The sequence below is a fragment of the Megalobrama amblycephala genome, linkage group LG9, assembly GCF_018812025.1.
Source record: "Megalobrama amblycephala isolate DHTTF-2021 linkage group LG9, ASM1881202v1, whole genome shotgun sequence".
Lineage (NCBI taxonomy): Eukaryota > Metazoa > Chordata > Actinopteri > Cypriniformes > Xenocyprididae > Megalobrama > Megalobrama amblycephala.
The window spans coordinates 29066518-29079614 of NC_063052.1; the positions used below are offsets into that span (position 1 = coordinate 29066518).

At 37.4% G+C, this 13097-nt stretch overlaps 1 protein-coding gene across 2 annotated transcripts in view; it reads right to left on the reverse strand.

The window, feature by feature from the left end:
* The window catches only part of chrna11 (cholinergic receptor, nicotinic, alpha 11), a 37765-nt gene that overhangs the window by 13668 nt on the left and 11000 nt on the right, over positions 1-13097 (reverse strand). For both annotated transcript variants that reach the window (XM_048202551.1, XM_048202550.1), the window contains exons 5-7: positions 12899-12978; positions 5528-5695; positions 836-1030 (exon numbers count right to left, since the gene is read on the reverse strand). In XM_048202551.1, coding sequence (XP_048058508.1) covers positions 836-1030; positions 5528-5695; positions 12899-12978 — 443 coding nt within the window. The remainder of the gene's footprint in view (positions 1-835; positions 1031-5527; positions 5696-12898; positions 12979-13097) is intronic.

Consider the following 13097-nt stretch of genomic DNA (forward strand, 5'->3'; position numbering starts at 1 on the left):
TTTGAATGACATGAGGTTGAGTAAATGATGAAAGAATGTTCATGTTTGGGTGAACTATCCCTTTTAACATATGCTTCTTAAAACATAAAACATAAAAGCTATATATGAACATTTTTGAGGTCTGTCCTAAAACTAGGGTGATACTTTGTCAATCAAAGATGTTTCAATAATTGCAGGCCTGGTTCCTGGAAAGTGCAATGCATTCTTTCTCTTTCTCTCTTACACACATTGACTCATCCCTGCTTTAATTACATCAATAGATTAATTGCCCATATGAGTGTACAGCAAAGCACTTCTCTTTACCATGCTTGCAGTGATACGCATTCTTGAATTGAGGAAACTGCCTCATTTCTTTTCTCTTTGGTTGCTCTAAGCTTCTGCCTTTTTGCTTCTCCACTTAAATATATTGTGAATGCCCTTCAGTTCACGCCTCTTTACATTTCTTGACAGTCATATCTAAAGTTCCTTCCATTCCATCTCTGATGACTTTTTTTCTTCTTTGAACTGTACGCTTTGGATGGTAAAGGTCTCTTGACAGAGAGCAAAAAAAAAAAAAAAAAAAAAAAAAAACATGGATAAAAGCCCTTGATGTGAACCAAGAGTTTATTTGACATGACACAATCAGGCGATATCTTTGAAATGAGCACCCACACGTTATCTGTTGCATGTCCCTGCTCTTTGTTTTGTGACTAGACCTTGGCAAGCCTGCGGATTTATTTTTTCCGGTGCACTGAAAATGAGATATGCCAGATATGCAAATATATACAACATTCTTCTTCCAAATCAATCATGTTTATTTCTAAAACATGTAGATAATCTCTATCTTTCATAATACCTAGTGAGATCTTCTCTCCGGAGTCAGCAGGCAGTAGGAAGATAAGCAAGGTCATGGATGAAAGGAGAACACAGGGAACGAGAAGGTTCAAGGCGTAGTAGAGCGTCCGCCTGCGCATGGTCACCACAAATGTCACGTCTGGATAGGGTTCCTTACAGCAGTCATAGTACAGCTCGTTTCTTGAGCCCGGCACACCTGATTAGACACAGCATGTGAGGAGAATAAAAAGTATACAATGATGAAGGTATATTAAAAAAAAAAACGTGTGTACTTGTTTTTCTGTGGATTGGTCTTATATTCAAAGAGATGCTGTTGTCCTTAAGAGCAGCCGATGCTGCTCTTACACCTTTGATCTACTAGGTAAAAAACATCCTAATCAGCAGATGCCAGCCAGAGGCAAGTTCTTCCCAGAGACTGAGCATCACGCTGTTATCAGAACATCATTAGAGATCCCCAAAACTTTTTTATAATGTCCTCTATAGACTCTCAAGAATGTGAAAGGAAAATATGAAACCAAAACTAAGGGGGGAAACCACTAAAAGAAAAGCTTTGCAGACTGAAATATGTTGCCATTAGATGAGCTACATCAGGTTTGACATCTATTAAATTGTTTATATATATTATTTGGTCACGAGAGACAGAAAAAGAACCATTGGCGCTTTGTGTCATTTATGTAGTCCATTTCATTACATGAAAACAATCAGCAAGGAAAATGCACCCTTCATGATCCACAGAAGAGAAATTCATACAGGTGTTAGAACAACATGATGGTGAGTAACTTTTCCTTTAAAGCAACTCAAACGGCTTAGGCAAGGTGGTCTACCTGTCTGCTTTAATCAGGGGCCAGTTCCATAAACACAACCACTATGTTAAGACTGTGTCTTAAAGGCACAATATGTAAGATTTTTAGATTCAAATATCAAAATACCAGTAAAACAATGTTATATGTTTTGTTGACTTGTGTGCTTACATAATCCCAAACATTTCCAACAATGTTTAAATCCAGAGAAATCAGCAATATTAACCAGTGTAACAGACTGTGTCATTGTGCCACTTGTCAATGATGTCATATCGGCATTACCCTCTATTTCCAGTTTTACTTTAGTTGAAATCATGAAAACACCAAAGACACTTTAACATATCATGTGTTTTCTTAGACAGGTGAGCATCTGTTTGGAAAATTAATCATTGTTATATAGCTCAACACAGTTAGTCTTATTGTTTGAATCGCTTGCTTTCTTTATTTACCATGCTTCAGAGACAACACTATTCTTTCAAGTGGCTAACTGCATCATCAGAGAGAACTTTCTTCATCATACAATATATTTTAAAGGTGCCCTAGAACTTTTTTTAAAAAGATGTAATATAAGGCCCAATCCCAATTCTACCCCTTACCCCTTCCCCTTTGTTTCGCGCGTTCGCGTGAAGGGGTAGGGGTGTCCCAATTCTCATTTGGTTGGAGGGAAAGGGGTAGGGGGAAGGGCCAGGTAGCCCTTCAAATGAAGATTTTTCGGGACCACACTTCAGACGAAGGGGTTAGATAAATTTCCAACATGGCCGACCGAGCGAGCAGAGAGACCCATAAATGTAAGTATTTTCTTACGGTAAACAGTATTTTAGTAATAAATAATCACTTGTTTTATGTTGCCTTTAATCTTGTGTTCATGTATACGGTTATTTTCTCCGAAAAAAGATTTGTTAAAATCGCTATGAAAAAAGTTCGCTAATGTTTTTTACTTTATGATAGTTCCACAACATATTTTTTTATATTTTATTGAAACCCGCGTTGATTTGACAACATAAATTCAAATCCGGTGGCAGCTAACTTGTCTTTTTGCCGCATGCCTGATTAATGTATTGTTTTGTTGTGGTTACGTCCATAAATACGTGTACGTTACATGATATAAACAAAAAGTGCATTCAGTTTGCGTGCTTATTCATCAGTATTGTATGTAGGGACTCCTGAGGAAACACGCAGGCTCATACGTTTTCGTGCAGAAAACGAGCAGCGTTTCTTGAAATCGAAATACACAGCAAAACAACTTTGGGAGTGAGTCATCTGTTAAACGTTTATGTTGCTTGTGCCTGATTACTGTGAGATATGTGCACTAATAGTAAAAATAGCTGTCGCCCAAGCAACAGAGATCATTACAGCTATCGATGGCATCTTAGAAGTGTGTGATAAACATCGGCGCATCTATGACGTAGGAGCTAGCGACGACTTATGATGACGTGTAACGGTCTAGTAGTGGTGTCCCATTTCTTAGGGGAATATTTTCAGCCCTACTCCTTGACACTCTGTTTCAAGGGGCAAGGGGAAGGGGAAGGGGTATAAAATAGAATTGGGATTGGGCCTAAGTCTAAGGTGTCCCCTGAATGTGTCTGTGAAGTTTCAGCTCAAAATACCCCATAGATATTTTTTTTAATTCATTTTTTTAACTGCCTATTTTGGGGCATCATTATAAATGAGCCGATTCAGGGCTACTGGCCCTTTAATTCTCGTGCTCCACGCCCACGGAGCTCGCGCTTGCCTTGAACGGTGCATAAACAAAGTTTACACAGCTAATATAACCCTCAAATGGATCTTTACAAAGTGCGTCGGATTATGTGAGTATTGTATACTGTTATATTGTTTACATTTGATTCTGAATGAATTTGAGGCTGTGCTCCATGGCTAACGGCTAATGCTACACTGTTGGAGAGATTTATAAAGAATGAAGTTGTGTTTATGCATTATACAGACTGCAAGTGTTTAATAATGAAAATAGCGACAGCTCTTGTCTCCGTGAATACAGTAAGAAACGATGGTAACTTTAACCTCATTTAACAGTACATTAGCAACATGCTAACGAAACATTTAGAAAGACAATTTACAAATATCACTAAAAATATCATGATATCATGGATCATGTCAGTTATTATTGCTCCATTTTTCGCTATTGTTCTTGCTTGCTTACCTAGTCTGATGATTCACCTGTGCAGATCCAGACATTACTGGCTCCCCTTGTCTAATGTCTTTCATAATGTTGGGAACATGGGCTGGCATATGCAAATATTGGGGTGTACACCCCGACTGTTACGTAACAGTCGGTGTTATGTTGAGATTCGCTTGTTCTTCGGAGGTCTTTTAAACAAATGAGATTTATATAAGAAGGAGGAAACAATGGAGTTTGAGACTCACTGTATGTCATTTCCATGTACTGAACACTTGTTATTTGACTATGCCTAGATAAATAAAATTTTTCATTCGAGGGCACCTTTAAAATTAATTGCATGTCATTTAGCAACACAAGTCATTCATGGTTTTATTAATATGCTATTCTAATATCGATCTAGATTACTGCGAAGTGCAACAAGTGTCGCATACCAGCCACCGAGCAATGCACAGAGTAACGTTATATTTCAGCACACTCAAATGTATTTAGTATGATTGTTTTAACCATATAAAACAGCGCTGCATTACCCCACATATGCAACAAAAAGAGCTGAAGCGGCCAACTGCAGCATAAGCATAATAAAAGCTCTGCTGAACTCGAGACCATTGTGTCGCGAAGGTATCTCTCATTAGCATTTTCATTCCACAACCTCGTTCCGCTCCCACAGCTCTATGCCCCACCCTGCTCATGCCACAATAACGTTAATAAAACTTTAATACATTAGCTCATCCATGAACATGATTTCTGCCCGAGTCCGTCAGATTCCTTTCCATCGGCTGTGGAGGTGAAAACGACAACTCCCATGAATCCATGCTCAGCATTATCAAGATACACTGTTTTGAATAAGCGACCTCTAGCAGCAAAAATTACATATTGTGCCTTTAAGAACTAGTCTGACTGACCAACTAGCAGTTAACCAAGGGCAATCAGCCTTACTTCTTGCATTCAAACTAAACCAATCTACTGTACAGATGAGTAACTTGTAAGACTAGTCTAAGCAGTTTATGAAACAAGCCACAGGTTGAGCTCAGCAATAACGACTGTAATCCAGCAAATTAACTATCTAAACAAGTTTGGACCAGCTAATAACCATAAATAAACAACTCTGACCTGATAGCTGGTTTTGATTACTACCATGAGCTGGTTTTAATTCAAAAAGGCTTGTAATGTTAAGACAATGCAAATTGTTTCAGTCTTTTTAATATCAAGTAAGTACGTGGTACAATTAAAACGTTCAAGAGTGCGACTGGCATTATATTACAGACGTGCACAGTGAGACAGAAGGAAAATAGTGAATTACGCAACAAAATAAATCAGAAGAGGGTCAGTAAGAGACAGAATTGTGCAGTGCAAGATGTTTTTCCATTCGGCTTCCTCTTATCCACTCAATTTAATTACATTAATTTGAATACTAACAGGCTTACTGGATGGACTATGACTGAATATGAATGGACATGAATTTAAGACGTTGGGCTGGATGTTTTCTTTTTCAATTCTAAAGCATATTTCTGATCTATAAAGGGGCTATAACAGGTATTCTCTGGCCTTTGGGCTATTCTTAAAACATTTTTACTTTTTAAAAATATGCAGTATGCATTTTAACCATTTAAACACGCAGCTGCCAAACTGACCTCTCACTGCCTGAGTCAATTTCGGTTACTACAGCAACACAAAGCGCACATCATAATCTGCCTGTGGGCGTTATGTATACTTGATCGTGAGAAGTTTACAGGAGATGTTGGCTGTACTCACTCACCCACAAGGTCCCATTCTCCGTTAGGCATGTAGCCAGAGATATCAGCCTCACTCATCTGGAGATCCAGCAGCCATCCGTCAAACGTCCACGAGCCAAATTTAAGCTCGCATTTCTGGATGTCAAACGGAAACCAGCGTACATCTACATTGCATGTGCTCATGAAGATACCTGGAATGAAGAGAACAAATAAGAGAGAAAAAAAAAATTATATTTTCATTCTGATCCAGAGTCAGCATTCAAACCGCCTGAAGAATGTACTGCCTCGAAATGCCACACTTCTTCTTCATCAGCGCCGTATTGCAGCAGCCAACTCCAGATTGAATCCAATTGACCTTTTCACTGGAGTAAAACCAGACAGTTAAAAGATACACATTCAGAAACGGTGGAGCCGTAGGAAACACCATTACATAAAGACCTTTATGCACTGTACGAATACCCAGGCTGACACTCTCATTATTATCACACACACACAGAGACACCAGCTAGATGAATCATATCACTAACTAAATAGACTCACTCAAGTTTAAATACCGCAAAATAGGGCAGATAAACTCATTATTGTTTCAAACAGCTTGCAAAGAACCCATTTTGAACACTGAAAATGAGAATTCTGACAGATATGAATGAGAATGGTAATAAGTGCAATTTGTTCTATCGCGCACAGCAGTAGAAGCCACCACCTCAAACAGCTTCCTAATCATATACTTACATATTTACTGAAGAAATCACACTTGAGATGGAACAGAAGCCAGAAAAGCTCAATAGGGCTTATGTTGCCTCTGAACACTGATTTAACATTCCTGCAAATTTACCCAGCATGTGCATGAACCTGTTCTAAACAAGTGACCGAATCACCACAGATCTGTAAGTGAACAGTACTCGTGCTTGAATGAGGTTATTGAAAAACAACTGACAAACTGCAAGCTGTAGCATGTATATTTTTCAATTGCCAAGGTGTTCTGAGTGATTGCTAGGTGGTTACTTAAAAAAGCTGGCCCTAAAAAAGATCATCCTGATTTCAATCACTTACCAAAGTAATGGCACATATATCACACATGTTGTAGGTATCATTCATGTCAACATAAGTTTAAATATTTAGACTTAGGAGTTTGTTCAAATGATTAGCAAACACCTCAAGTAACAGTATTGCATAGGTAATGCAAAGACAAGTGTATTTCATAGGTAAAAAAAAAAAAAACAGAACATGCTGTTCTTCCCCTGACTTTGCAAAATACATTGCGTTTGAAAAATAGTTTCCAGAGCCGAGAAAAAGAAAGAAAACAGTTAAAAGGACTGCATACAAAAAAAAGAGAAAAATTGATCTCCCAAAAGAAAGTGATATTTTTCGGGTCATACATTATGTTCTGCTGCCACAAATTTCTTCAAACTGATCTACACTGCTTCAGAAAGTTCCTAAATAATTCACCTCTGCACTGGGCCTCTGATATGAGATACAAGTTCCCCCTTTAATCTTTGGTCCAGATGAAGACCAGAAAGTCTTCTGAAAATGGTCCCAGGCAGGAACTCAATTCCCAGTTTGGGATTCAAAAAAGTGAACCACTTTGAAAATGCTTGGCCTTATCATACCATAGCCATAAGCCACAAACTTCATCACTTCTCACCAAAGAAACGGGCGAGAGCAAATAGCTTCTTTTATTGTAGGCTCATTTTTCACCCATATATATATATATACATACAGGGCTTGACATTAACACCAGCCAACCCACCGGTGTTAATGTCAAATAACGCAGACACTACTATAGCCATTTGGTGGGTTGTATATATAATATACATTTTTCAATTGTAGTCTTTTAAAAAAGGCATCTGAAATAATAAACTAAGTGCAATCTAGTGTCCAAAATATCGATTTTCTGATACATATCGATACTGAAATGTCTGGAATGTTTCCAATACTAATTTTCTGAACATGTGTAACAGTATAATGGATCCCTACATCAGGTCTTAAAGGTGATAAAAGAGGATTTTTTCGTCGACTGAGAATCCAAAGACTGTTACTGAGTTTTTGAAATGAGCGCATTTCAAAGGAACGCCTCCCAAAACTCGTGCACCGGCATTCGCTGTGTTGTGTTAGTGGATTCATTATGTCGAACTCACCGCAGGTAACTCATAACTCATAAACTCATAGTTGTTACTCCTGTCTCCTGACAAAAACATTGCATGCGGCACCTGTGGAGTGTGGAAAGTTACTGGAGCATGCAGCCACGCTCGTCTCTCACAAGGAACGTCACGGCAGTGATTGACAAGCCAGAGGGCCAATCGTTTACGCGATGATCGCGTAAACGATTGGCTGATGTTTTTAAGGCCCTACCTCGTGCACAGATGATGTATATTAATATGATTCCTTTCAGTGCACCTAATAAATAGTCTTTTATCAGTTAGTAAAGACAGTTTCAAATAATATTGCAAAAATGTATAAAACAAAACATCCTATTTAGCACCTTTAAGGTGACAGCAGCCTAATATACCTGCTGCCAAATTATGAGATAATGTTAAAAATATCTATATGGCAGTTTTTCCCCATGGTATCGATGTCAAAATTGTGGCCAGTGAAAATGCTGAGTGACTAGAAACTTTGGAAAACCACTAGCCACAGTGGCTGGTGAGCAAAAAAAGTTAATGTCAATCCCTGTATATATGTATATATATTATATATGATACTCTCATCCCTTGTTATGGCTTAAATCCTTCATATGCCAAAGTTTAATACTTAGCATTTCTACTTAAATCCCTAACCCTAAGTATGAGCAATTTGCCTTATAAAGCATCACTAATTACATTTAGGCCTACTTATGGAACTGGGGGTCTTCCATGTGGCTAGGATCCAATGCCTGTCCTAATGCATTTGCAAGAAGATTATTTTTCCTTCTGAAAAAAAAATGAAAAAAAAAACTGTCATAGGCACAAACTAAAATATGCCTATCCGCTGACAGTGAAACTAAGTAAAGGGTGCCAATGTGTGACTCACTTATAAAAAATTAGCCAGTATTGCATTTTTCCAAAGGTTTCCCCATCCACAAATATCATTCCACTGAGAATTACTCAGCACTTAGACTGACACCCGCTTTTGCCTTTGCTAACTGGACACCCTCTAGCATATATAAAAACCTCCTCTGGTACCTTGACATTTTGAGAAATCTTATCCAGGGCAGTTTACAGTACACTCAAGAGCACAATGGTATTTTTTTCAAATCAGTCTAAATCCAAATCAATACCGAACTTAAACACAGCTCAGTCTAAGCACCTCAGATCTCCGTTGGATTTTTGCTGCCTTTCTTTTCCATGTCGACGGCTTCTACTCCAGGGAACCAGGTGACTAATCCTAAAAGCTAATCAATAACAACGGCTAGCGAGCTAGCAAACCCACTCCCGCTAAATGGATTCTTCAGATGAGAGGCATGGGGCAAGCAGTAAAGACGGTGAAAAATATTGAATGAGATGACGCAGGGAAGAGCAGAAACCTTTAGCTGAGTGAAGCAGTCGGTGCATGCTAAAAACCTGTTATGAGCTCTTATACACCTGCTAATCACATTTCCATATGCCTGGGTGATGTGTAATATGTGATATGTAATATTCATATATTTTTGAACATTTCACTGGTCTCCACCACCTTTTTTTTGTCACGAGGTAATTCTATGTAGAAAAGTGTGTGTGTGTGTGTGTGTGTGTGTGTGTGTGTAATTTTCGTTTAAAATGTCAATTACCAAAAATAAACAAAATGCACCGAGTACACACCCCAACTGTGTGTAATACACACATGAAGGAACTGTAGTTTGCTTTAAATCTGTCAGAAATATGAGTCACCAGCCCTACAGGGCATCTCCTGTCAGTACAGACAGGAATGCTGGTAAAATGAGTCAATATTAGACTAGAGTGATCTACTCTGAAATTAACTTTGCTGTCAACACAAGCTGCTCATTGCAGATCATTCTAAATGAGTCTCTGATCCACTGCACATTTATAGTGTTTATGTTTATATCATTCAAAATCCGAGTACTGAGAAATAATGAAACCTTTCAAAAGAACATGTTCAGGTCACATTTCAGCCCAAAATATATAAAGAGAACCAAAAACAAGAACAAAAAAAGTTCATAAATATGCATTGAGACTTTTTCTTTATATATATATATATATATATATATATATATATATATATATATATATACTATATATATATCATTTATATTATATATATATAGTACAGTCCAAAAGTTTGGAACCACTAAGATTTTTAATGTTTTTAAAAGAAGTTTCGTCTGCTCACCAAGGCTACATTTATTTAATTAATAATACAGTAAAAAACAGTAATATTGTGAAATATTATTACAATTTAAAATAACTGTGTACTATTTAAATATATTTGACAAAGTAATTTATTCCTGTGATGCAAAGCTGAATTTTCAGCATCGTTAATCCAGTCTTCAGTGTCACATGATCCTTCAGAAATCATTCTAATATGCTGATTTGCTGCTTAATAAACATTTATGATTATTTTCAATGTTGAAAACAGTTGTGTACTTCTTTTTTTCAGGATTCCTTGATGAATAGAAAGTTCAAAAGAACAGCATTTATCTGAAATACAAAGCTTCTGTAGCATTATACACTACCGTTCAAAAGTTTGGGGTCAGTAAGAATTTTTATTTTTATTTTTTTGAAAAGAAATTAAAGAAATGAATACTTTTATTCAGCAAGGATGCATTAAATCGATCAAAAGTGGCAGTAAAGACATTTATAATGTTACAAAAGATTAGATTTCAGATAAACACTGTTCTTTTGAACTTTCTATTAATCAAATAATCCTGAAAAAAAATATTGTACACAAATATTTTGTACAATTGTACACATTAAATGTTTCTTGAGCAGCAGATCAGCATATTAGAATGATTTCTGAAGGATCATGTGACACTGAAGACTGGAGTAATGATGCTGAAAATTCAGCTTTGCATCACAGGAATAAATTACTTTGTGAAATATATTCAAATAGAAAACAGTTATTTTAAATTGTAATAATATTTCACAATATTACAGTTTTTTACTGTATTTTTAATTAAATAAATGTAGCCTTGGTGAGCAGATGAAACTTCTTTTAAAAACATTAAAAATCTTAGTGGTTCCAAACTTTTGGACTGTACTGTGTATATATATATATATATATATATATATATATATATAGCCAGGTAGCCAGGTAGTCATCAGATTTAGGGCTTTGATTAATTCAAATTGAAAAGTAAATATGAGAAAAGATTCCAGCTTTCATTAAGTTTATAAATAATGTATAATACACAAAAATGTATAATATATAAATATATATACAAATAAATACACATATATATAATGCAAATATCTAATCAGCCAATCACATGGCAGCAACTCAATGCATTAAGGCATGTAGACATGGTCAAAAAGATCTGCTGAAGTTCAAACTGAGCATCAGAATGAGGAAGAAATGTGGTTTAAGTGACTTTGAACGTGGCGTGGCTGTTGGTACCAGACAGGCTGGTCTGTGTATTTCAGAAATACTGGGATTTTCACACACAACCGTCTCTAGGGTTGACAGAGAATAGTCCAAAAAAGAAAAAATATCCAGTGAGCGGCAGTTCTGTGGGGCAAAAATGCCTTGTTGATGCCAGAGGTCAGAGGAGAATGGCAAGACTGGTTCGAGCTAAAAGGCAACAGTAACTCAATAACCAGTTGTTACAACCGAGGTCAGCAGAAGAGCTTCTCTGAACGCAAAATCGAATCTTGAAACAGATGGGCTACAGCAGCAGAAGACCAGGAAACTGAGGATACAACTCGCACAGCCTCACCAAAATTGGACAATAAAAGATTGGAAAAAAGCTGCCTGGTCTGATGAGTCTCGATTTCTTCTGCAACATTCAGTAGGGTCAGAATTTGGTGTAAACAACATGAAAGCACAGATCCATCCTGTCTTGTATAAACGGTTCAGGCTGCTGGTGGTGTAATGGTGTGATGGGATATTTTCTTGGTACAATTTGGGCCCCTGAGTGCCAATTGAGCACAGCCTGAGTATTGTTGCTGACCATGTCCATCCCTTTATGACTACAGTGTACCCGTCCTCTGATGGCTACTTCCGGCAGAATGTTCCACCATGTCACAAAGCTCAATTCAAACTGGTTTCTTGGACATGACAATGAGTTCACTATATGTAATTTTCTAAATATGTGGTAGATTTGCAGATGCTGTATCATCTGATCTGCATCCATGTGTATTACATTACTGACTGACACAGTCGCCAGGACAAACAGTTGCAGCAAATAAACAAAGCTTTACTTTGCATTAGATTTTGTCTCCGTGTGCGTCCTTGGCATCTGCCCAGATCGCTGGATTACCAAAATCTCTTCACACCCACAAGCCACCAATGAATAAACACATTTCTGAAAACAAGATGTGAGATTTTCTCTCTCTGTTTATGTCTGACTTTTTCCTCCCTGCTCATTTCCTCTCTTTATCGCTCTGTCTGACTTGACTTCAAAAAGACATTTGATTTCTGTTTGCTACTGAGGGACCGGATGACTTTAATGCAAAGAAGAGAAAAGCACCGTTAAACTGCGATGAAATCAGCATGAGCAGCAAATACGAGCCATCGGGGCACGATCTGCTTGTGATAGCGAATGTGTTTGTTTGCATCTGCAGTGACTGAGGGTTATTTAAAGACTCCAGCTTCATTGCTGAGCGAGTTGTTGTGTATGAATCTGCGTGTGTGTGTAAGAGAGAAAAAATATGTTTTTCTTCACAGACACAAGCTTGTGAGTGGAAAAACCATGTCATTGCTTCAGCCTGTATTTATACATACAATGCATTTATTTCATCATAGGGAGATTTTCATTCTCATTCAGTTTTCCAAAAATATCGCAATATGCATTTGCAATGCACATTCTTAAGCACTACTGCCCTCAGAGGAAATAAAGTAGCTGTAACATAATTCATGAACTCTCCATTTCCTTTTGCACCATAAACGTCCCTGTTTCTGATGTGCAAATCTATAAATTGATGACCCACGAACCATCATTTACTATGTAACATGAAAGAGGGTTCTTTGATTTCCATACTCAGTAAGCAGAGAACCCTTTAACACTTACACAGCTTCAGAAAATACGTATTTACATCTGTTTGACTGCACCTCTATTCGTGTGTGCTTCAACTGTTGCACTTCCCACAAACCAGATGACCTTTTCCTACTTCCTTTCCCTGTTCATTTCCATGCAAAAATCATTTTATAGCCTAACGCTTTACTTTGAATGCCACTGCTGTTTTTGTGTTATGAACCGTAGCTTACTATTGCTTTTATCATTATATGCGACATAAACCTTAAGCATAAGCGTTCACACTGACCTGGAGGCAAGTAGTTGCAGTAGCCACTGGAGTTCACTACAACATTCGACTTGAAGGTGGAGTCAAACTTGTCATCTGCACTGCAAATTAAGAGAGGGTGAATATATTAGACATTTATGTTTAATATTTTGCCTTTTTTATGTTACAGTGATAGAAAATAGTATGGAAAGACAGGAAATTGTTGGGCGAGGAAGAGGGG